At 42.7% G+C, this 25069-nt stretch overlaps 1 protein-coding gene across 2 annotated transcripts in view; it reads left to right on the top strand.

The window, feature by feature from the left end:
- The first annotated feature begins 893 nt into the window (after positions 1-893).
- ELMOD1 (ELMO domain containing 1) overlaps positions 894-25069 on the top strand; it is a 45062-nt gene continuing 20886 nt past the window's right edge. The window contains exons 1-2 of one of the 2 annotated variants that reach the window (XM_065649747.1): positions 894-969; positions 17270-17364. In XM_065649747.1, the coding sequence (XP_065505819.1) occupies positions 17348-17364 (17 nt within the window). In that variant the 5' untranslated portion in view covers positions 894-969; positions 17270-17347. Of the gene's footprint in view, positions 970-1093; positions 1151-17269; positions 17365-25069 lie in introns of those variants that run through there. The other variant, XM_065649739.1, reaches the window with a different exon arrangement.

The following is a 25069-nucleotide window of genomic DNA, read 5'->3' as shown; positions in this document are numbered from 1 at the left end:
TGGTGGCACCAAGTGGCAAAGGGGCAAGGTAGCTCTAGGTGGGAGGAGGCTGCAGTAGCAGTCTGCTTTGCCTTGAGTGTAAAACATGAACAGCATTTCCTAGTCATTAAATGTTTAACTTAGTGACCATAGTGTTTTCGCCATACTACTGTATGTGACAGCTGATTACAGGATCAAAATGACTGGAAAAGTAGGAGCAGAAGAAATTAAACCATGTCGCTTTAACAGGCATGCAGAAAGCTATTTTCAGGTTAGGCACAGAAAACACTTTGAAAAGGAGGTTAATTAGCATTTTCATCTGAAACCTAAGATCATTGGACAATGTAGGGATGCCAGTGTGGCCTGATGGCCTGCTTACAGCTTCAAAGGAACATCTGGGCAGATGCATGCAGCAGTAAGGATGAACAGAAATACGGAGTATTTGCCTACTGGCAGTAGTTATAGCACTGGGCAACTTTAAACGATTCTGTGGATGCTTCAGACAACACTCATTCTCTGGAGGGGAGAGCCGTAAAAAACGCTTGGCATGCTTGTGATCCTGATAAGCAGATTTTAAACTCTGAAGATCAAAAGCCTTCAGGATATACTGCGGGGGAAGAAGGGATACTGATCTCCTTGGCAGGTGGGTGGGATGGGACGTGGAGGCAGGATGCTGGATACTACCCCACCTAGCCGGGACCTGAACCGCACCCCTGTGGCTGTTCCCTCCTCAAGCCCAGGCAGGTGTCCTGGGCCGGCCACCGCTGACCCCGACCCCTTCCCCTCCCCGCGGGGCGGGCTCGGGCCCCGCCGCAGCCTCCCCCCGCGCTCGCCGGTAGGCGGCACCGCCACCCGCCTTCCTCCTCCTCCTCCTCACCTTCGCCGGGTGACCCAGATCACGGCGCCGGCGCCGCACCCGCCCGGCGAGGAAGGACGGGCGGCCCGGGACGGCGGCTGCGCCGCGGGGATGTAGCGGAGCGGAGCGGGGCGGTGAGTGCGCGGCGGCGGCGCTGGGCTCTGCGGGCGGCCCCGCGGGTCGCTTAGCGACGGGCGGCGGCTCCAGGCATCGCATCGCTGCCCCCTGCGCTGCCCCCCCGCCACCTCCGCCCGGCGCTGGGAGCGAAGTTTTGCCCCTTTGAATGCGGGACTCTCCCCGGGAAGACCTTGCGGCGTAAGGAAACTGGGGGGACGCTGGTTGGTTTGCGCATTTGTGTGGGGTTTTTCTTGTGTTTTGGTTTTTCAAATTTTTTTTTTTATTTATTTTTTTTTTTTTTTTAATAACGCCCGTGTCCTTTGTAATTCGCGGGGGCGGGGGTGGGTGCGGTTGGAGGAGGCCGGTGCTGGGCGGCAGCCGGGCGCTCTGCTCCGCGGCCCCGCAGTGAGCCCCGCACCCTGCCCGGCAGCGCGCCCTGCGCAGGGGCCGCCCCCCCACCTTGCTTTGACCCCCCACCTCCGCCTTGTCCCCCCCCGCCTTGCCCCGCCGCCGCTGTCGGCAGCTGTCCGGCGGTCTGTGCACCTCAGGCACACCGACATGTGAACATGATAATGATTTTATATATATATATATATATATATATTTTTTTTTTTAATGGCACTTTCTTCTTCCCTGCTTCCCCTTCACCCCCCTGCATGGTCATTGTGTATTGAAGTTACACTTGCTCCTGAGTTAACTCTAGGATTGATGCCTGTAGTCTTTTGTTTCTCTTTGTCCTCACCGGTTCTGCTTTTCTTACCGTTTCCACGAAAATGACTAAAAGAGAGTAGCTAAAGTGTATGTCACAATGGGGGCGGGGGGGGTGGAGAACAACACCTTTGTCCCAATTCAATCAACCCAACGCTCAGATCACAAGAAGCTGTTTTTTGTGACAAAGGCGTTTGAAACAAAGGAGCCATTTTAGAAACTGAAAGAAATTTATTTTGTGGCTTGCGTGCTTTAGTAAATCCAGGTTTTTATTCTTCTCCCTCCTCTCCTCTTGCTATCCTAATTTATTCCAAAATGAAGCAGAATAGAAGAAATGTCATCTCTTAAATCCTGCATCATCCCATGCACTGCAGCAAGCTTACTGTTTGCCTTTAAAAAAAAAAATTAAACATTTCCTTATGCATTTTTTAAAGAACATTGTTTTGTACGGGTAGATCCTTGAACAGTTGAAGCAGTTGAGTGCGCTCATCACAAGAACATCTCATCTCCCTTAAATGAGATCAGCAAAAGACTAGTTATATGCAGTAATTTAGTAGGTGTTGCACACTTATGCCTATTTAGCATTTTTAATAAAGTGCAAGTACAGAAGAGACTTACTGACTCTTCACAGAGCCTTGTTTTCTCTGAGATTTTTTTTTTTTAAATATGGACAAGTGCATTTCCAAACTGAGCAGGTGGGATTACATCTAGAAATATATTTTGATTTGTTCAATTATCATAATTTGCATATCATTTTAAACAGCATTTCAGCTAAAACTAGCGCAAAACCACATTGCTGTGGCAATTGACTTATCACCAAGCCTAATAGATGCTCAGAGACAGGAAGCCTATGATTTACAGGACTGAAATCATGTGACAGCATCAGGTGCTGCATGTATCACTCTAGACAGAAAAGTGGCAGAAAATACTTCCAGGAAAGCACCAAACAATGGAAAACCATGTAACAGAATACATTTGTTGACTCTCCTGCTGGTTCACCAATCTATGGTAAAGCATGTTGTGCTAGTGTCAAAACCTGCTAGGGCTGAGCATGTAACCAGAGTGTTTGTGAATCCTTTGCCTGCTCAGCTCCTAAGACAGGGCTTTATTAGCCATGGGACAGCATCACATTAGCAGCGCTGACACTTGTGAACCCAGGAATTTCCACCGATCAAACATCTGTCATTCTTGCCAGGGAATTACAGCCCCTTGAGCTAAGCTGTATTTAAGCAGGGAAACTTCAGAGCTATGTTGCATTGAGGTGGTTATTTTGTTTTCTGCCATCTCCCTGGTGCAAAGAGAGTCTTGCTGCTGCTTGCAGTGATGAAAGCAACAAAAATGCTGTTGCACAAATGCGGGAGGGGAGGGCTCCAGACTGCTGCTAGTATTTAGAGCATGTTTTATTTTTAAAGCTGTCTGGAGAACTTGCACTTACAGTTAAGCTGTGACCAGCTGTAACCAATATTAACAAAAATTCTGTTTAGTTGTACAGGGCATAAGCAGTATGCAGAGCCAGGCAACCTTTATTTTTCTCAAGAGGTCATTTGAAGTGTTAACACAATATTGCAAGATGAGAAAGCTTCAGCTGCCTGGAGATCAAGTCTTGTTGGATTTAATGCCCTCTGGCACATGAGACTTTTTTATTTTTTTATGAACATCTGCTCAATCTTCTTGATTGGAAAGCTTGTTTTATTTGACATTCCTTTGAAATCTTTTGCTCAGTGATGCAGGCCAAAAGACTGTCCCCTCCTTGATTGCAAGCTTCGGGAAGGAGGCAAGAAGAGTAAACTCCAGTCTCTTACAAATCATAGGGTTTGCTGGAATACCAGGAAGGAGTCCAGGTAGTGAGATGCTGATCAGGAAAGAAGGATAAAGTAAGAAAAAATAGAATGAAAAATGAGGCTGATGTAAAGAGACGTGGAAAATGGTTGTGGTAGTGAAAGGCTGAGGCTATGGTTCAGGCTTGGCATCCTCAGCATCCACGTAACGTGAGCACCAGTGCTGCGCTGTGCTGCACCGCAGGATTTGCCAAGCCTGAGCCTACGGTGGAAATGCTGTTTGTTCCTGGCAGGCGGAGGAGAGAGGTCTGACAGCAGAGACTCTGGGAGCAGCTTCCTGAGTCACTGCTCAGTGGTTCATGGGACTGCGTGAGCACTCCTCCTTTTCGAGGCAAAGTGAGCATTTTAGCGGTAAACTGACCTGTTTGACTTTGCCTTGAAACAAATTATGGATATGTTTACACTAGTGGTTTGGCTCATATCCAGCTGAGTATCTGACACATCCTCTGGAGACCTTCTCCAGTTGCCTTGTGCTGGGTCAGGTCTCAGAGCAGCCTCAATACAATACTCTCAATGAAACTAAACCGGGAATCCTGGTCTGGGAGCACTCCCAGTCAATTACTGAGTCTTGTGTAAAAGATACTAGGTTCTTGAAAGGACCTCTCAGCTGTAATCAAGTGAGCAGTTCTCATCCACTGTAGCATAAAAACGATGAAGAGCCCAATGCCCAGTTTGTTACCTTCAAACCCTTTCGGCAGTTTGTTCTGGAGTGCTATGTCCCATTCCCCTGCAGAATGTGGGCAAACACTTCACAGCTTTCTGTTACAGCTGAGGGGTCCTTCAAGAAGATAGTTTCCAGCACTTACAGTAGGTATAGTAACCAAGTGGTTGGGCATAGTGTTTTTAAAATGTCCTAATCTGTCTGCAGATCCTCAGGCTGAGCACTCCATTTTGGTTCAGCCAGCAACAGTCACAGATGTTCAGAGGAGCCTGGAGAATAGGAGAAACACAGAAGGTGCACAGACTGGAATTGAAAAGAATTGGTAGATTCAGCAGGTTAAATTGCAACTTGTTAGAGCAGATTTCGGAGGTACAGGATACTATGGTCCTCATGATTGTGTCTATGGGAAACTGCACGTACCTGTGAGCTCTCACCTTTCTGCTGGTATTGTACCTAGAGTTACTTCACAGGTATTTTTAGTCATAATATACATGTCTACACTGTTTTAGCTGAGACAGACTCTGTTTTGGAAGCAAATGTCCCAGTTGTCCCTACCTTTTTGTTCTTCAGCTCACTTTGTGGACTAGTCTTGGAGCATCTGAGAATAAACGGGAGGAGCTGTTCTGGGAGCACACCAACTGCAACCCGACATTCAGTCCCAGGGACCAGGCCAGAGCTACTCTGACATCTGTACCAGATGTTTTGTTTAAAAACAAACAGCCTTCTCCCATATGTGTAATTTCAAATGAAATGCTTGGCACCATTTTATTCCTTGGCAGAGGCACTTCTATTGGTCTGCGCTATGCACTGATGTAGCTGTAGCTTCTGTGGTAGGTAGGTATTTTGCTTCTGCAAGTAAGGATGCTCAGGCTGAGAGACTAAAGGATGGGACCAAAGCCAAGAAAACTAGTTATGAGGTCTTGTCTCCACAGCTCCCTGTATCATGCTGCTAATCCACTCAAAGTTAACTGATGTCTTCTGAAGATGTGTAAGGAAGAAAAGCTGTTTCTGTGAAAAATGCTTATTTAGACCTGTGTAGAACTGGCTATCAATTCCACAAACAGAAGAGTTATTCCTTAGCGTATATACCATCTGCCACACAAGTCCATATTGTGTGCCTGTGTCTGAGTCTGCCAAAAGTGAACTGATAAGTTTCAGAGAACCCCAAAATTGTGATGCTGCTGAGATTAGCATATTGAGCGTGGGTTCCTGTGGCCAGTTCCAGATTGCACTGATAATGAACAGAAGTTTTGCCACTGTTTTGGGGGGGGGGGGGGGGTTGGGGTTTTTTTGTAGATTTATTTATATGTTTAAACACAAAAATAAATCCCTACCTTTCATTGTTCTCCAGGATACTTAAGGTATTGAGGCTTGTCCATGGAGTAGCAACAGTTTGTTACTGCACTGATAATGCTTCCTCAATGGAGTGGGCGTGCAGGTGATAGGAATTGGTTGCCTTAAGTACAAAGCAGTCCTGTGGTCACGGAAGCTGTAGTCCTGTTCCGTAGCTCTGGTAGGCAGCTATAAGAGCAAGTCTCTTATTCCCTCTCCCACTCCACTTTCACAAAGCCACATCCACACCAATATTGGCTGGGATGTGTGCCATCAAGCAGGTTGTGCCTCTGAAATACCAAGACCAATGTAGGGTTTGTTAAATTTGGGCCTGCTAGGCCTTCATGCTCTCAGTGTTAAGGCAGCCTGAGGAGAACAGATGGACTGAAGGAGGAAAAGAGGAGTTACTGCTGAACCACTTGAGGAAGAGAGAGGAGACATGGTGCTTCTGGAGGAAAATACAGAAAACAGTACGTACCCCGGGCACAAATTAAGAAAAGGCCGTGCAATCTGCCCCAACTATTTGGTGGGGGACAACAATGATACCTCCAAGGATCTGAGATAGTAATGTTTTTCTTTGAACCTTGTTTGTCCTGACAACCTACAGTACAAATGTTTTGGATTAGGGCTTGTTGTTCTTAAACAACATCTTTGAAGTCTTTAGGCACCTACGTGCAAATGAGATGCCCAAGAACTGTTGGATTGAGGTTTCCCTTTGGAAAGGAAAAATGTTTCAGCATCTTTTTGTATATTATGGGCTGTTTTTAGCTGGAGCAGCTTTTCTTTCCAGCCCCCTTGTTTATCATGTTGTAGGGATTATCTGAAACTTGGAATGATATTTTTTCCAGAGGAGCAGAGGAGTGGCACAGCACGAGCAATTGTGCATCTTGAACATCCAGTTAACATCATATCCAGTCCAAGCAATTTGGGACTAGATCTAAAGCATCAAAGATGAGATTGTGGTCACCATTCAGTCAAAAAAACCCCAACTGAACAATTAAAAAAAAAAAAAAGACACTGTAAACAACTAACCCACTGAATCTGGAGAAAATTTGGGTCTGCATGTTGTGCTATATCCTACAGTTTACCATCTCAAGGATGAGATCAGTTCATATTACCAAATTATTATGGGTGTGTTTGCTGCAAGTGTTCTGGAAACTTGTTTTATTTGTTTTCTTTTATAAGGTTTTCTGACTATCACTTTTCACTTAAGAGGTAGAGGGTGGGACTATAAAAAGGTATACCCCACTATTTCAAGTAGATTTGCTGGGGGAAGGTGAGTTTCAATGTTGCCCTTTGTTAAGAATAGGTGCATTATGGCAATGCTGTCAGTCATCCTGTCCTGGTTTTTATTCTTCCTGGCTCCGTTTTGTTCATATTCCCCCTTGGTAATGGTGTTGCAGGAACAGTTTCCAATGGTTTTCATGTATCTTTTTTTCTCTTGTCTTCCCATGTTGTCTTCTCCTCCATTTCCAATCTTCTACTATTGAATCTCTGCCAGCATCCTTTTCTATCTGAGACTGAGCACCTAAAATAAAGCAAATGCCTGGTAGGACCAAGCAGGAAGTGGCAGAGGGAAGGAGGGTGCCATGGCAGCTCATGTTTCCCTTGCCACTGACTTTTTTTTTTTTTTCCTACTTGGTTGAGAAAGGGTGTCTTGTGCAATTACCAGATAAAGATGGTTCTTGGGCTGTGCCTGAAAGTGTGTTTCATCAGTCTTGCTTACCAGCTCATATAACTATTGGCCTTCAAACCATTCCTTCCATCTTTACCTTTTGCAGATCTTCATCACCTTTTCCTTCTGCTTCATCATGTTACTGGATCCCTCCTTGCTGTGAATGTCCCTGACACCAAACTTCACCTACACTTTCTTTCTCCACTACTTTTAGAAACAGTGCTTGATTTTGGTGCTGCTTGGAGTTAGCTTAAGCTACAGAAGAGTTAAGTGAGTCTAAATACAGTCACTTTTACAGTTCCTCACAATCCTTGGTAGTGGAAACTAAAATTTGTTAAGATGCTTGTGAATTTTCAAGCTGAAGAGTCAACTGGTAGCTGCTGGTACAAAGTCCTGTCTGACCAACAGACTTGGGAAGATGCCCCTAAAGTGTTATGTGGTGTGGTTTTGTTTGTTTGTGGGTGTGTGTTTGTTTTAGCATATTACCATTCAAAACTTTTCCCCAAAGGCTTTAAACCTGTTTCAACCAGAACATGAGGTGTGCAATATTTATTGTAGCAACTTAAGAAAACTTTCTGGATTCTATGGGCAAATAAATTCTTTCTTCCCCTTCTCACCTCAGACATTGGTAATGCCAGAGCAATCCACCCTGCATATGTTCTTCTGGGCAGCAAGCACGTAACTAGAACTTCAGCAAGGTCATGTTCTTGGAGCTGTCCTGGTTTCCTTCCCCCTGAGATGCAGAATATCTCAGCAGTAAATGGGAGATGGAATAGTAGGCCATGAAGTTTGCAAAAAACTTCAGTGGGATTCTTAATTCTCTTGACTGCATATTAAGTGCATTGTTCATTTATTGTGGTCTGTGATTCTCTTGCAGATTGCAGGACCTCAGGGCTGCTTACAGTTGGTGTGCAACACTTGCTATAGGATACTCAGTTTCACAAATGTGGTGTTTCTCGACATCATCTAACTGGCTTACTCCATGGAGGTCATTATTCCTGAACCCTGTCTTAGGGAACAGTGTGTCTATAAAATTATAGAAGGACATGCAGAAACTCTTGCGTACTCTACTCTTGGGTGTTTGTCTCAGAGAGCTCCATGGCAAAGTTGTCACTTGCATGCCAAAGTAATCTGGATGCATTGATGAGAAAACTGGGCACCACATGGAACAATTTTCTGTTAGATCAGTATGAATTGTGTTTGACCTTCACCCAAGTTCCTGCGTAAATCAATTGCTATCTGCTCCTCTAGCCTGAAAGCTTTGTCTGGCCTTTGTCCTGACACATCTGGTGTCCTTGTCTTATTTTTTTGTCAGTTAACAAGATAAATATGAAAGTCCTTAGTTCTACATGCTTTCAGGCTGATGCTTCGTGTGAGGTGGTATTGATCTGATGGCTGAATTAACTCTCTCTGGTCCAAGCAAATATAGCAGATGTTGCAAAGGTAGGGGAAAGGATAGAGCAAGCATCTCGGGTGTTATTCTATTGACTTTGCAGATCTGTATGTGACCCATTGATAGGATGATGTTTCTTCCCCATAAAGTATTGTGTGTTGGATAGGGGCCCTAAAACAAATTTAGACTTCAGTTAATTTTGGTGGCAAGTGAATACTTCATTTTTGCCTTTTACCTTGTACCCTCCGCTCGTCTAGGAGATAAGGTGGAAACCAAGAAGGGAAGGCAAAAGAACATCAGTCATTCACTCTTGGGAATAGTCATTTTGGGGTTTTTCCATGGAACTTTGACAGTAACTAGACTGGGAACTAATCAAGCAGTCTCTCTGGATTTTATGCATCCAGTCTTGTAGGATTTATTCTAAACTTGAAGGAATGTTGCTACAAAGTATGATGTTTTATTCAGAACACACATCCTCACAGTGCAAGCTGTTGTATAGTGTGTCTGGAAACAGAGCAAGTAGGCCAGAAACATTGCACTGCAACCCATGTAGACGTACGTGAGCCACCCAGATGATGCTGCTGTTCTCCTGGATGAATTCATCAGTGGTCAAGTGAAATTTCATGAGAAGTGGCTAAAAATGATGCCTTTTTATAAAGCACAAAGGGGTGAGGGGGAAGTTGCTGTGGGTTGAACGCTGTTTTCAAGCATGAGACTTCATTTTTAGCCGATATAAAATCTATTCAGGCCTCTTCTGGATAAAATACACTTTCCTCAATAAGTGAAGTAAGCTTGCGAAGGATGGAATCATTATAGACAGAGAAAACACTTGGATACTTTAATTGCTGTTGAAGTTAAGCATCAGATTACATTTCTAGAAGTTTACAGTACTCTGGGGTGTGGAGAACTTCCTCTGCTTTTTAACTTGTATTTAGAATTAGAAATAAAATGTACTCAGTGAAGTCTTCACTAGTGACCTGAAGTGACTTCATATAATTTTGTCCTCAACATCTTTCGAAGTTTTAATGGAGCAGACCTAATAGAAATTGGTAAAAGTAGATCATTGCCACCATTCTGCACACAAAATATGCCTGCACGCATGTACATCTCCTCTGTGGAATTTTTGGGTTTTAGTTTGCTTTAAAAAGTCAGGTATGGAACCGCAGCCTTTTAATTTTAAAGGGCAGAGATCAACAATGGACTGTGGATGTGCTTCTGCAATATTGAGCTTTGATTTCATGTTATCTTCATCAAACCATGGGTTATCACTGAGCAAAAAATCTACTGAGGAATTATAGTGTGTAGGCTGGACTGGATGGTGTTAGAGGTAACTTGCTATGTGAGATTTGACGGATAAGTTTTCATGAACCCAAAGCAGTCCTATGTGACTGGCTCTTAAGGTATTGTAAGACCCTCTCGCTGCTTCCGTGTTTCTGGCTTACATCTGTGACACTATTTCCCACTTTAAAGAAGCAGTAATGGACTGACGTGAAGCACTATGGAAGTCTATGGAATTAGAGACTTGCAAAGCACTTCTCTGTGATTTGATAGAAGAGGGTTTTGTGCTCTTCTACCCCCAAACCCTACTGTGATTTTTAAGCTTTTATTCAGGGCTTTTTATTTGTGTTGCTTAATTGTGTTGTATGTGTTCATGCTCACAGGCTCTTTTAGACAGATCTAAAATTCAGTGAATTTTGACTTCATGTCTAGCCTTTCCTTCACTCTCCTAGTGAAATACCGAAACATAAAATGTCAATGTGTGATGGAGATTAGGAGAGGAAAAAATCATATTACCTGTGACAGTGTGACTGAAGTAAAGTCTTGCTTATTAGCTTCATCAATCAAGCGTGACATTTTGTTCCAAGACTTTCTTCTAAAGAGTGCTTGAAGTTGAATACAGCCACATCTTGGGCACACGGAAACGAAAATACTCTTCTGTACTGAGACAGAAAACTGAGCTCACACAAAACAGGCATCTGCTGGTGATCTTTGAGGTGGTCAAAGATCCTCTGCTATTACTGGGTTTCTAAATACATTTTAAAGTGACTTTTGTTCCATCTTTGGGCATGAATTCAAGTTGGAAGGTGCAAGTAGGTACACCTCTATTCTATGTGACAGCCTGATAAACAATACTTGCTGAGAATTAGTATGGCTTGGCCAAACTGGGGTCCTAGAGTCACTGGAATTTTATTTGTATTTGGAGGGGTTTGTGTTTTGTATTGATACTGGCAGGACTCTTGTAGACTTTTATTTTTTAAATTCAGGTCCCTTAAAATGTGGTCAAATTGAGCAGTGTAGACTTTTGGGTGGGAGCGGTTAGGAGAGATGAGGTAGAGGGAGTAATCTTGTTCCATCCTCAAGCTAAGCTTGTTTCACCAGAAACACTGCAAATTATAGAGCATTTTAGTGAAAAGTTGGTAGTGTTTAAATTATTAAAATAGAAAGGACTTGGGCACCCTGTCTGTTGTACAGGGTACTTGGATGTAACTCAGGATATCTGAGTTGTCCCAATAAGACTGACTGTGGGGGAAGCAGAGAATCCAAGGCTGGATGGGACCTCAGAGGGTCTCCACCAGCGTGGTCAGCTCTGAGGTCAGGCTGCTCAGAGCTTCCTTCAGTTGGAGCTTGAAACCTCAAAGGATGGAGAGTGCACAACCTGTCTGAGCAACCTGTGCCACTGCTTGACTGTCCTGTCCTCTAGGGGAAAAAACTTTCACCTTGTATCCAGGACAAACCTCTCCAGTTTCAGTTCATGCCTGTTGTTTTTTACCCTCCTGCCCTGCACCCTGCCGTGAAGAGCCCACCTAAGTCTTCTCAATGACCTCCCCACAGGCACTAGAGGTGCTGTTAGGTGCCCTCAAAGCTGTCTCTGCCTTGGGCTGGCCAAGCCCATCTCCCTCAGCCTCTCCCCCAGCATTTCAGTGGCCTCTGCTTAACTCTTTCCAGTTTATTGGTGTCTTTTGTGTATTGCTGGGGCCCAAAACTAGACAGTGTCTAAATGTGGTCCAAAGAGTGATGAGAAGAGGAAGACAATCCCTTTCCTCAATCTGTCTCTGCATGTGTTCATGCAGCCCAGGGTGCTGTTGTCTGTCTTTGCATTCTGCTGGCTTGTGGCCAGCTCGCTATCCACCAGGACCTCGAAGGGGTATTTCATAACGTCTATCAGCTGTTCTTCTCTTTTCCAATTCTAGTTATCATAGATTGATGTTCAGGATAGAGAAGAATTAACGTATTCCCGTCAGTAAAATAAATGGAATATACAGTAGCAAAATGCTTCTGGTGACATAAGGCTCAAGACTGTTGTCCCTCACAAATAAATACATGCAGGCTTTTGAGGTGAATGAGGGATAAGTGGCAACCCAGGATGCTACTGGAAAGAAAATTTGCAACTGAAATCAACATTGTCATGCTAGTTGGTGCTATTCAGCTTGGGAGAACCTACTTTTAAAACTGTAACAACAAGACTTAAAAATAATTTTTTTTTTTCTTCTCTGCACTCAAGATGACTGATGCAATTGCTGCCTTCCATTTCAAACATAGTCTTTTTATTTTGTGAGGAGGAAAGTTTGGATGAACTGTAATCTAATGATCCACATAAACAAAGTCCTATATTCAGCCTGCTCATCTTAATGACTCTGATTTGTGTCTTCAGCACAGCCATTCTTTCTTTATAATTAGAATACAAACCTTCTAAAAATGTTTGCAATATGCCAGGTGAGTCATTAGCTTGCAAAATAAACATTGTGAAGAAAACTACCTTGGTTCTATATTTTACTCTGCAAATAGGGCAACTTATATTAAATAACACGACTTTTTCCCTCAGCTGCATCTGCAGCGTTCTTGAAGAAAACGGAGCAAACCCTCAGGTTCAGATAAAGAGGTGACTTTTAAGGCTTGCTCGTGACTTCTTGCAGCCTCCAGCAATGGTAACCTTTCAGATTGATGTGTGTTTTGCTATACTGCTTCAAAGATCATATGGTCACAAGAATTCAAATAGTTAATGTTTATTTAAGGAAAGCTTCATTTGTATTTTGAGACAGATCTTGTACTAGTTTTGCTGTTCTTAGTGACTGTAGTAATACTGCTTTTCTTCTAAGAAAAGTTGCAGCTAGTTTTAGGATGGGAAACTCCTGTCTCATTTAAGATAAACTGGATGAAACAATTGGCAGTGAATTGGTATGTGGATGTGTTGTGGGAAGAAAGAGGAGGTTGGTTTGTGGAAATAGTGTGGTATGGAATAGAATACAATACTTCAGGTGGAAGGGACTTACAGTGATCATCTAGTCCAACTGCCTGACCACTTCAGAGCTGACCACAAGTTAATGGTCATTGTAAAAATGCCTCTTAAACACTGACAGGCTTGGGGCATTGTCCACCTCTCTAGGAAGCCTGTTCCAGTGTTTGAACACCCTCTTGGTAAAGAAACGCTTGCTTATGCCAAGACCGAACATCCCCTGATGCAGCTTTGAACTATTTCCATGTGTTGTATCACTGGACACCAGAGAGAGGAGATCAGCACCTCCCTCCCTGCTGCCCCCCCTCAGGAAGCTGTGAGGTCACCCCTCATTCCCTCAGATCTGCAAACTGAGAAACTCGAGCATGTGGGACATCCAGATTGTGTTCATCATCCTTCATCTAGAGCCTTGGAATGTGAGTTGTTTCGTGTCAAAGAGCAAACTTTAAAGATTAGGCTAAGGGGTTTTTAGTTATGGATCTGTGCTGTTGGTGTAAGCTACTTCCAGGGAATTAATAATCAAGTTATACCTACTTGTCTTTAGGCTTTCTCCAGCTTCATGACTTACCATTAGAAAAGGCTGAAAGCTGCCTACAAAAGGAGAAGGGAAGTATCTTACAGGTTCCTCAGTGAGAAAATGTGTGCATAGCTTAAAGCTGGAACATTTTCTTAGGCTGCAGAAAAACACAGCTGCAAATTCACTGTGTGTGTGGAACCACGTAAAGGCGCAAACTCGGGCTCTCATAGTGGTGGGTGGGCACTGTGGCCAGCGGGCTGCTCCCCACCGGGCTTCTGTGGGCTCTGGGCATCCTGCTGCGAGTCTGGCACTTTCTGACAAAAGCGATACTTCCAAAGTGCAGGAAGTTGAGTCTTCAGAAACTTGTATTTCAGTTTCCCCAAATCTGTAACTGCTGTCAACTTCTCAACTAAATCGTACAATTGTCGTGCTCTTTCTTTCAACGAGGTCACAAACTTTCATCACCCTGGTTGTCTGTCACATGTTGAAGTCTTTTTCTCATATGTGTCTTCCTTTCCCATGAGTGGACCTTGAAAGCCTTCTTCATCTGCAGACATCCAACTTACTGAGGGAACTTTCCTTAAGAAAACAGGAGGCTGTAAGTCAAGTCCTTTTCCCTGACCACAAGTGTGTGTTTATTTGTTTGGTTTGGTTTGGTTTTTATCGTAAGCACACCTAGCGGCAATTGTCTGAAAATTTTTGGGCAAACTCTGAAGTGCTGTAAATGTTGTCCAAAGCTATAGCTGGTTTCTTCTTCACTGAGATGCTATTACTTTATTGGAAGTAAAATAGAGTACTAGTTTGTTTTGTATGGTATCTTGTTTCCTTTTTCACTTAAAAGATATCTATTACATTTTGAGAGTAAAAGAGGTTTGCAGAAATTAGGTCTTGTGGCTCTACAGGTTTATGAACAGTTGAACTTACTTAGCTGTGAATTGTGGTTACAATATTTTTTAAAAGTTTAAGCACTGTTTTCTTCACATAGAATCTTTACTGATCTCCCCTAAGAAGGGGGATTATGGAGGTATATGAAAATGGGGAACGCTCCCCTCCAGTGCTACTTGTTTGAAGATGACTACAAATTCTTGCCATCTGATTTCCCAGTCTAGCCTGGATGTCCATAGCTTAATGTTGTGTGTATGTATGTGCCCCCATAAGTTGAGACAAGAATCACGTAGCATGGCGTTAATGTCTGTCCCTGTACTTCGCAGGTGACAGCACTCACAAAGCCTGTCTGCCAGAAGTTTAAATTTTTTACCTTTTGAGCAACGACAGCAGCAGAGACTCTCTGTACTTTTGTTTGTGCTGTATGTCTCGCCTCTAGGTCTTGAAAACCTTCTTGGCAGAGTCAGGTGAGATTTGATTGCTGTGTGTTCCAGTGGAGGAAGCTGCTTCCGAGGCCACAGCCTTTTGCGGGACCTGTTTGCTGGCTGGCCTGTGCTTCAGGGGACGAGCTGTTGGAGCTGCGGGGTGACCTGTTCCTCTCCAAGCTGGAGGGCTTTGATGTCAGCTTTGTGGCATCAGGACTTCAGCTCTAAAGCTGCTTTCTGGTGGCTTTCCCCCTGTCCCGTTTTAATTAAAAGGGAGAGAGCAATGAGATTTATTTTTGTAATTCCAAAGGTGGGCTTTTAAAAAGATCCAAAATTGGCACTTTTAACCACTTGTCATGCTTGTTGTGTCACATAGTTGTGCTTTTTATTTGCAACTAATGGCCTTTTTTTGAGTTTAGCTTTCTGAGGGGTTTATAAACAGTAATGCTGACTTCTTAAAATACAGTTTTTTAAACAGTCTGATTTTTTTTTTTTTTTTTTTTTAATGAGCATTCAAAACAAATTTATTATTGGCTGTAGCTGGTAACTGTTCTTGAAGGGAGAGTATCTTGAAGCCCCTACCATGCCACACTCGGATGAGCCAATTCTGGAGTTCAGGCAAGCGTAAGTTCTCTTCCCTTTAAAGCAGTGGTAAAGAAGCAGCATCGCTTTCAGCAAGGACCTCGATCAGAATCGAGAAGGAGCTGACCTCAGAGGCTGAGGCCAGCACACACTTTTAGAGGGGGTTGATTTGACAGCTCCTGGCACTTCTGGTGTGTTCCTTACACTGCTGCCCTTATGGGTCAAATATTGTGGTGAAGCTCCCTTTGTTCAAGTTGACGCTAAAAAGCTGAGACTCAGCTGTGAGAATCTTTCACAAACTGTATCTTTTAAACAGCAAATTATTAGACTGGAGAAGGGGAGCCGGTTACATCCCCTCCAGTTTTTCCCTGTATGCTGTGTGCTCCCTGTGCTTGCTGTCGTGGAAGACCTATCAAAAGCTGTAGCAGGAAGCTTTAGGAGCTGCCTGCTGCATTCAGTAATGAACCCGAGTCTGATGTTAGCATCTCTCTGCCCTTGCAAGCAGGTGTCACTGCAGCCAGCACCAATTACAGCTGTATTCAGGGGACAGCAACATGATTCAGCCAGTCAAAATCAATATAAATGAATGAAGCATTTACAGTTCAGGGATCATATATTTTTAGCAAGCTGTACGTGATGTAATCCAACAAGATAGCTGCATTTTTCTGAACTTAAATACTTGATCTGTTCCTGTCAGCAGGCAACAGCATAATAGCATAATGTAAAACTTGCAAGTTACAAAAGGGAAGGAATATGAGAACACTGTAGGGTAAGATTTTTATCCCATCAGTGCTGTTAGGTCCTGGGGAAAAAAAAAAGTGGATTTGAGGTTCTCTAGATTTATAACTCTGACAAAAAAGGCCAGGCACTGAAGGCCTTCAGGTACTTTCCGGCACGCTGCATGCAGTGTTGATGAAAAATGAGCTTTTAAATGATTTCTCAACAGCACAGCTTTCATTCAGGCCTTCCTTTATGTGTAGTTTGTACTCCCCTGTTTCCCTGAAAATAAGACAGGGTCTCATATTAATTTTTGCTCCAAAACTTATTACTTTTTTACATGTATAGCTGCCTGGACACTATTTAAATTGACTTTTTAAATGAACTGTAGCTAGGGCTTATTTTTGGAGTAGGTCTTATTTTTGGGGAAACAGGGTAGTACGGAGCTTGAAAGTGTGGTCTTGTTCCCTTTAAATCTTGGAATAAGCTGTCCCAATAGTAGGCTTGTGTAACAGTACTTTGTTTTCTGGCAGCAAGTAAAGGTGTTTTGTTGCCTTTTACAGGATATGAAGTACAGTAATCTGAGAAATGCGCATCTCTTAGTCCAATATTGCTTGTGTGTGAATACTCCATTTTAAAAACCTGAAGTAAAGAGATGGTGGCTGGGGAGAGTCTGCAGTACATGGGCAGGGTTATGTTTATGATGTTTCTTCCCATTCCTCTCCTCTACTGGAACTAAATGGTAATCATAATGAAAATTAACTGCAGGGCACAGATCTCTGAATGGATGGGCAACCTAGTCAACTGTATCTATTTTAAGACCTCATATGTATCATTTAATAGAGTTGGTCCTCAGGAGAATTGATTAGCTGACATCTCCTATAGTGAATTAAATCAGTAGCTGTTTGCTTACATGCTACTTTTACCCAAGGTCTCCAAGGGCTGTTGCAAATTTCGGGGGAACAGACGGTTTTTAGCAGCAGAGCGAGCTGAGTGTCTCTCAAAACTGCCACTCGGAAGCTGCGGTGAACCAGGCCGTTGTTTGAAGAACACAAGTGTTTGAAACTGTCTAGATTTTTCTTCAACCTTTCTTACTTAATTCTTAATTCTCTTATTCAAACTTTTGACTATTCTGAAGAGAGACATGGATGGTATAGTCTGGTCAAAGTGTGTGCTCAGGCTGAAGAGTATGAACAAATCATGATTTTTCATTTTGGTTTGATTGGCATGAGATTTCTTAATGTCTTTCCCATGTGTGTCTGTAGATGTTTGTTTCAAGAGCTATTTAGAAAACTGAATTACCGCTTCTTTTTCTCTGTTAGTAAATACATCTCAATTCTATTTCTACAGTGCAGATATCACCTGCAAAGAAGCAGTCATCAGTAATCAATAGATTGTGGCTCCAGCAACACAAGCCAAACTGTCACCATGAAACACTTTCTGAGGTAACTGTTCTGTGTTTTTTCAAAAGTTGCAAATTACTCTAATTACTTCTATGCTGCATTGAGTTAAGAGTTTTAGCTGTTACCAGTAGTATGGAAGGTGTAAACTATTTTATACTAGATTGCTTTCTGTTGACCTAGATTTCACTATTTAATTAAAGCTGTTATAATTTAAAATTTCCTTTCTAGTTCTTTATAGAAGCAAGGAATGTGGGAACTGTCTTATGGGACTGGAGCAGTGATGCACCAAATCAGTAGTGCCTGATACATCAGGGGAAAAGAGGAGAAACAGTAGCACAGAGCAGTGCTTGAAAAACTTGGGTTTGGGGTTTTTTTTCTTTCCCATTCTTGTCTGCTGTCTGGATTTTTTTGGAGTGTTACTTGTGAAAATGAAGAAGGGGAGATGGTTGGTGAAGATGTGCAAATATTTTTGAAGCCAAGTGTGCTCAGTCTGGGGGAGAAATGTCTAATACTTGCTCCTACCTATGACTTGCAGTTTTTTTCTCTACAAACCAGGAGTGGTATGGGAGACTTGCAGACACCAGCTGTAGGTGCAGAAAGCCCATGTTGTCTTTGTTCTGTAGTCAGTAAGAGTCTCAAGCACTCCTAGAGACCAATACAGATCAAGAGCTTAATTTGTGTATAAACTGAAGAAATCATATTCTGTCTTGATGGGAAAAACCTTTTCAAGAGGACTGAAACATATGCTTCTGTATAAAGCATCTGTCACTATATTTTTCTCTTTTTAGACTGTTTATAGCAAAGAATCTTATACACTATGGATATCAGGATCGTTACCTCTAGGCTGATAATCTGTAATGATTTTGCTGCCAAGCCAGCCTTGGCTTAAACATTTCTGTGGAGTGTTTGGGTCAATTTCCTCAGGTATCATGAACCAGCTGCAAAAGGACTCTGTAAGCAGGACATACCGAGGTTAAAAGTATAAAGCAATTATTTATTTGCTAGCACCCGCAAAAGACAGTTAAGATTTAATCATCCATTAGGTTAAGCGTTGGTGTGCTCACCACCCTGATAGGCACCAGTGAGAAGGGGAAGGACTGGTCCATGCAGCTCTGTAGATTACCCCAGGTCATCCACCAACTCCATTGATACTGGTCCAGTGACCTCCTGGTTCACAACTAGCTGGCTCATGTCCCTGCGGTGCTTTTACCATTTACAGTTTTATAATGTCCCATGTTGGAGCTTTCCTTCTTGGATCCTGCTAATGATCTCCATCTCAGCAGTCCTGCCTCTGTAATTTTCTCCTTTTTTTTTTTTTTTTTATCCGCCCTCCTTTTTTTTTTCTCCTCCCTCCTTTCCTCTTGCTCAGCAGCCCAGCCCAAGGTCACAAATTGGTGGATCTGGGCCATGAATCCTGCATAAATGGGACTTTACCATCCTGTGGGTGAGAGCCTCCAGCTGGGGTCACAGAGGGCATTACTGCTCACCCCCATAATGGCCTAGTGTGTTTTGGAAAAAATAACATCTTTCTCCCTCCTGATGGGGAAGCTGAGCTGCTGCCAATTTCTAAGCCACCAGCTCTTCCCTGACTACAGTAAACACTTTGCTTCTTCCTTTAAATTGCCTGTTCTGCCTTCCCTTGGCTGTCCTGGCCCTTTGTGTTTTTCTCATGTTGGCAAAAGTGTGCTGGCTTTGGTATTTGGGTTCCTGAGGCTGTCTTGAAGAAACTACCTCCTGCTTCTTTTCATGGTATTCCTAAAGTCAGTGAATCCTAAAAGATTTGAGATTTCTTGATGATTTTAGTTTCTTTTAAGTAGCCAAGGTAGATCTTCTGAAAAGCAATCGCTTATCTAAACAGCACAGTCTAGGACTTTTGTCCAATATTCCAGATGCTTCACAGAAAGTTGGATTAAGGGGTGGGAAATGCAGAGCACCTCAAACAGGAAAACACTGTTGCAATAGGAAAGCTATTCTGTTTACTTACAAGCATCTGGATTGTCTTATTTTATGTTAATCCTTTGACATGAACTGAAATGAGTACTGTACTCCTCATATTTTGTAAATATAGAAGAAATATGGGGAGATTAAGAAATGAACTGGGGTCATCCTCCAAGAAAGCCAGTCTCTGGGAGTAGTGAATTCTGTTGTATGTGTTGTAGTTGCAGGTTTGTGTGACAGGGAGTAAGGCAGTGAAGTTTAGAGCTGCAGGAAGATCTATGTACAAGACAGGGAAATTAAGCCTTCCAGCTTGGAAATCAGCTGGAAAATAAACAAGTTAATATATATTGTGTCCCCTAGTGTTTGTCCATTACCAAAAGCAGCAGCTGCCCGGGAGCTTGCTAAAAGCACCCTTAACTGTTTGTGAAGACCAAATACAGGGCTGACTGTGGTGTACTGATGGCGAGGGCTGCTCAGTGACACAGTATGTGCTTTCTTGCACAACATGAACCAGACACTGGACTAGCTGATGCTGATGGCCTAGATTATCTCTGTGTTTAAAACAAATTAGTTTAGTTAAGTCTACACAAACTACAAGTCATCTTGTTGACTGCAACATAGAAAATGCCATAAAACACATGGAGAGAGGAGCAGGGCTTTCCTCTGTAAAGCGAAGATCCCCTCAGCTGCTATCTGGGTACTGACAGTCATTTACCTGCAGCAACTTCAAGCAACAGGTATTCATCTGGAGATCCAAGGAGGATGTTCAACAGTGGCTTTCAAATCCAGTTTGTTGTAAGACAAGACTCTCACCTACAGGCAGATTTACCACTCAGCTCCAAGTTAGGTTTGTGTACTGGAGGCATGCTGTAGTCTCTGCTGCTGCTATCAAAGGGCATGCTGCACCAGGGCTATCCAGTTACTACTGGAGTTTGTCTTCTAAACAAAACACTGCAGAGGTGAGTATGGATAATGAGGAATTAGTGTAATTTGCATGCTGCTTTTGCCGTGCCTACTACTCCTCTGTTGGACAATTGACATGGCTTGTTATAATCAGCTTGACATCTCTTGTCTCTCTTTCGACATAGTTCACTGATATTAAATACAAAATAGGCTGTCTTATTGTCCCCCAGACCTTTCCATTTAAGAAACCCTATTTAGTCTTCAACCATTCTGTGGTTAGTGAGGTTGAAAGACAGCGCTGGAAATCATCAAGTCCAATCCCATTCTTCAAACCAGGGTCAGCTACAGCAGGTTGCTCAGGGCTGTGTCCAGCCACATTTTGTGCATCTCCAAGGATGGAGTCTCTCCATAGTCTCTCTCTGAACAACTTGTTCCAATTGTTTGATAACCCTTACAATTTAAAAATAGTAACAAACCAAAAACTTAAAACCGCACCTTTTTGCTTAAAATATAATTGCTATATTTCTGTCTGTGCCCATTGCGTCCTGTCCTGTCAGCAGGCACCACTGAGAAGAGCCTGGCTCTGTCTTCTTTACTAACCCCCTCAGGTATTTATGCACATAGATAAGATCCTCCTGAGCTCCTAGCTCTTGGTCTGCCCTTCTATGGGAGATGCTCTCAGTCCCTCAATCACCTCCATGGTCCTTTGTTGGACTCACTCCAGTATGTCCATCTCTCTAGTGCTGGGCAACCCAGCCCTGAATCACAGAATGTTAGGGATTGGAAGGGACCTCAAAAGATCATCTAGTCCAATCCCCCTGCCGGAGCAGGAACACCCAGATGAGGTTACACAGGAAGGCATCCAGGCGGGTTTTGAATGTTCTCAGAGAAGGAGACTCCACAGCCTCCCTGGGCAGCCTGTTCCGGTGCTCTGGCACCCTCAATGGGGAGAAGTTTCTTCTCATATTTGAGTGTAACCTCCTGTGTTCCATTTTGTACCCATTGCCCCTTGCCCTATCTTTGGTTGTCACCGAGAAGAGCCTGGCTCCATCCTCGTGACACCCACTCTTTATGTATTTATAAACATTAATGAGGTCACCCCTCAGTCTCCTCTTTTCCAAGCTAAAGAGACTCAGCTCCATCAGCCTTTCCTCATACGGGAGATGCTCCACTCCCTTTGTCATCTTTGTGGCTCTGAACACAGCACTCCAGTTGTGTCCTACTAGGGCTGGGTACAGAGTGCAATCAGTATGATCCACAAATATATGGAGCTTTAGGGGCCTCACATGAAAGTCAGTGGAAAAGGTAAAACTTTGAACACTACCTGCTCTTTCACAATTGAAGCAATTGCTGCTTTTTATATAAGTAACACATCCTCTTATTTAAAGCAAGTAAAAAGATGTTTGCTTCATGCCATTGACAACACTGACTAAACTACATTTTACATGAAGGTGATACATTTGTTCCTACTGATATTTAGAACAATAGACAAGGATGTAATATCACCTTAAAAACTTCTGGTATGATGTTTTATTGCTTTTGATGTGTATTTACTTGTGGGGTGGGTGGTTTAGTTTTTTTGGGGGGGAGGGGTTTGTGTGTGATTTTTCTCTTTAAGGCATACTCTGAAAGGTAGTCTACCTGTTGTAAAATGGCTCAACTCTGAAGTTACCTGTCTTTGCTGACAGTCACCATCTCTATTTTAACTGGAAAGTTAAATTGGCATAAAAGTAACAAAGAAGTGTCTCATAGTACATTTCTAACAAAGTTCAGCAATTGAATTAGATTAACTTAAAAGATGTGGGAAGATACATGTTGTGGTGCCATGTAGTAAGGCTGCTTTTATTATAGTAAACTACAGTATTTGAACAACTGCAAAACTTCAAAATAGGTCCTAAATTGAATCAGTTGCTTGTGTAGGCTCATTTCTCAATCTGAATTACTTCCTCTGTTCCTGCCTTTCCCAGGACTCTATTACACATCTGCATAGCAAAGAAAGGGCCTGTGCTTGCACAAATGGCAGCTATTTTGACATCTATATCTTTATAAGAATATAATTTTTAGACTGGGGGATCCCTAGTTAACAGAAGTTCATGTCTGGCTTTTCATCTACCTGCTGTCAACAGCTGCTGCTTTCCAGTGGAAGGAGAAGCTTTTTAAACAGATGGCATAGTACTTGGAATAACTCTAAATCCCTAAATTTAGGAGAGTGCTGTCAGCCAGTAAACTACAGGACTCTTACACTCATATCTCTAATCCAAGGTGAAGTCTAACTGAAAGTAACTGTTTTAGATTTCTTTCTTTCTCAGCTTGCTCTGATATGAATGATTCCTAAATATTACTTATGAAATAATGAAAGTGTTTCTCAGAGAAATATTTAATCTCTCTACTTTCTTTTCTTGTAAAGGGATTTTGAGGAGTCTGTCAGTGATACTTTCACTTTGACTGTAACTTACATATCTGAAATAATAGCAACTTGGAGAGCCAACTGTAGCAGACATTTAGGTTTTTTTCAATGAATCCTAGAAACTTGGCACCTTCTCTTGATCTACTGCAAAACAGTCTGTAAGCACTGTCTTACTGGGGTCACATCAGATAAAATGAAAATCAAGTCAGCAAAAAGCGGGAGCAGGCAAAGTGTGGAAAGCTACTATTAAAAACTACTCTTATGTCTTCCTTAGTTGCCACGGTGATTTGCTTTAGTGTCTAAATGAAGAGATAAGGTGCATTTCAGATATCAAGTTTGCAAAGGCACAGAATAAAGGAAAAAAAAACTCTTGCATTTTAAAGGAGATAACAACAGGTTTGCCTATGGCAGAAATGGTGATTGCAAGGTCAACCAAGAAGTAACCTACCCTACACAATGTAAACTTACACAAATAAACCAAAGATAGTTAAGTTAATTGGCTCCTAACAGGGTAATATCACTCGCTTACTCACCTATTTGGACAGCTTGTCGTCTGTAATTAGTGTGTCCTTGACTTCTCAAGCCATAATTGGAATTCTCAGGAAGGAAATATTGATGTTTTCTACTCTGAGCTGAGTATGTCCTTCAGGAAAAACAGTTGTGTAAGAATATTTCCTATCCATAGGACATAAACAGGACACACAGGAAAGAAAGTGATGTGTAAGTAGCTTCAGTGACTTTTATTTCCTTCTTTTAAACTAGTGGATTTGGGTTTTTTCTTTTTCTGTTTGTTTTTGGGGTTGGTTTGTTTCCCGCCCCCTCCCCCCCCAGTTTTAAATTCAGTCACTAGCATTGGGTATCTAGTTGTTTTTATTTTACCCAATATATTTGCTCTGTTTGTTACTAGCTCTGAAAACACTAAGGTTCTGAAATTCCCAGGGGGAGGGAATAAGCACCTTCTATTTTATTAGTTGCAAAAATATTGCACAGTAAGTAATCTCTACTTCCCTTCATGTCAGTGCAATACCACATCTTGCATTATACACACGTCTTGCTATTTAGGCAAACATACCTCACCCAGGCAAGAGCTTCATAGAAGTATTAGACAACTTTGGAAACCTTTTCTGAATCTTACTTCTGCCTGTATATGATGGAGAAGGCTGTCTAGAACCAGTCACCTTTAAATAACAAAACAGATTTCATGGAAATGTGATGTTATACTGTCATTGGAGAGTAAAGTAAATTCCAATAACCATCACGTGTGCCATTCCCATCACACTGACTCAACATCACATGGGCTAGTCGAGGGCATACCTTGAGACCCCTTGTTGAGAACCACTTCTGTCCTTCCCTTTGCAAGGTCAGGGTGTGGAACAACATGCTCAGTTCTCTCTACTTCTTAGTGCCATGTGCTCTCCTACCCCAGGCAGGGCAGCACATGCTGTGACTGCAGCAGTGGTGGTCTTAATTTGTGCTCTTTTTGGCTCTCAATTTCTCTGTGTCTTGCAAGGATCCCAGCAATTGTAGAACCCCCTTTATTCATCTGTGCCCTCATGGAAAAGAACCTCCGATGAGCCTCATTACTGCTGATAGACATCAGTTGCTTTGTTGGTTTTGCAGCACTCCTGATAGTCCTTACAGGGTACTGACTACACAATTCCTTTTTTTAAAAAATTTTATTTCTTTTAGCTTTTTTATTAAAGTTGTTCCTAGAAGAAAATTAGACCTCAGAAGTAGAGTGACATAGAGCAGAGAAGATATGAAAGAGTTGAAAGTAAAAGAGCAAAGGAGAAGAGGTGAAATAGGTGCATATACCAGCCCTTAACTGATGTTTGTATTTCTGTGGCATTTCAGGCTATTGTGGTGGTAGCTTTAAGCACTGGTGCTGTGGTTTAATCTTGGCCAGCAATTAGGACCATGCAGCTGCTCCCTCACTGTCCCCCCTGCCTCCAAGTGGAATGGGCGACAGAATCAGCAGGGGGGAAAAAGGAGAGGTGGGGAAAAAAAAACCAAAACAACAAAACTTGTGGGTTGAGATAAGTAAAGTTTAATAGGACAGCAAAGGAAGAGAAAATAATAATAACAGAATATACAAAACAAGTGATGCACAATGCAATTGCTCACCATCCACGACACCAACAGTCCATTCCCAAGCAGTGGTATTTGTCCTCCAGCCAACTCCAGTTTATATTTTGCGCCTGACGTCATGTGGTAAGGAGCAGCCCTTTGGCCAGCCTGGCTCAGCTGTCCTGGCTTTGCTCCCTCCCAGCTTCTTGTGCACTTGGCAGAGCGTGGGAAACTGGAAAAAAGCCTTTGACTACCCACAACCAAAACATCAGTGTATTATCAACATTCTTCCCATTCTAAATCCAAAACACAACTACTAGAAAGAAAATTAACTATCCCAGCTGAAACTAGGACAACTGGGTAGTATTCCGTAAGTCTCTTCCAGATGTGCAAGGGAATACTTTCTCATTTCAGGATATTTTATTGTTCTGA

Source organism: Caloenas nicobarica, chromosome 1, assembly GCF_036013445.1.
Source record: "Caloenas nicobarica isolate bCalNic1 chromosome 1, bCalNic1.hap1, whole genome shotgun sequence".
Lineage (NCBI taxonomy): Eukaryota > Metazoa > Chordata > Aves > Columbiformes > Columbidae > Caloenas > Caloenas nicobarica.
The sequence above is the reverse complement of the archived record's forward strand: the minus strand, read 5'-3'. Positions and strand labels throughout refer to the sequence as shown.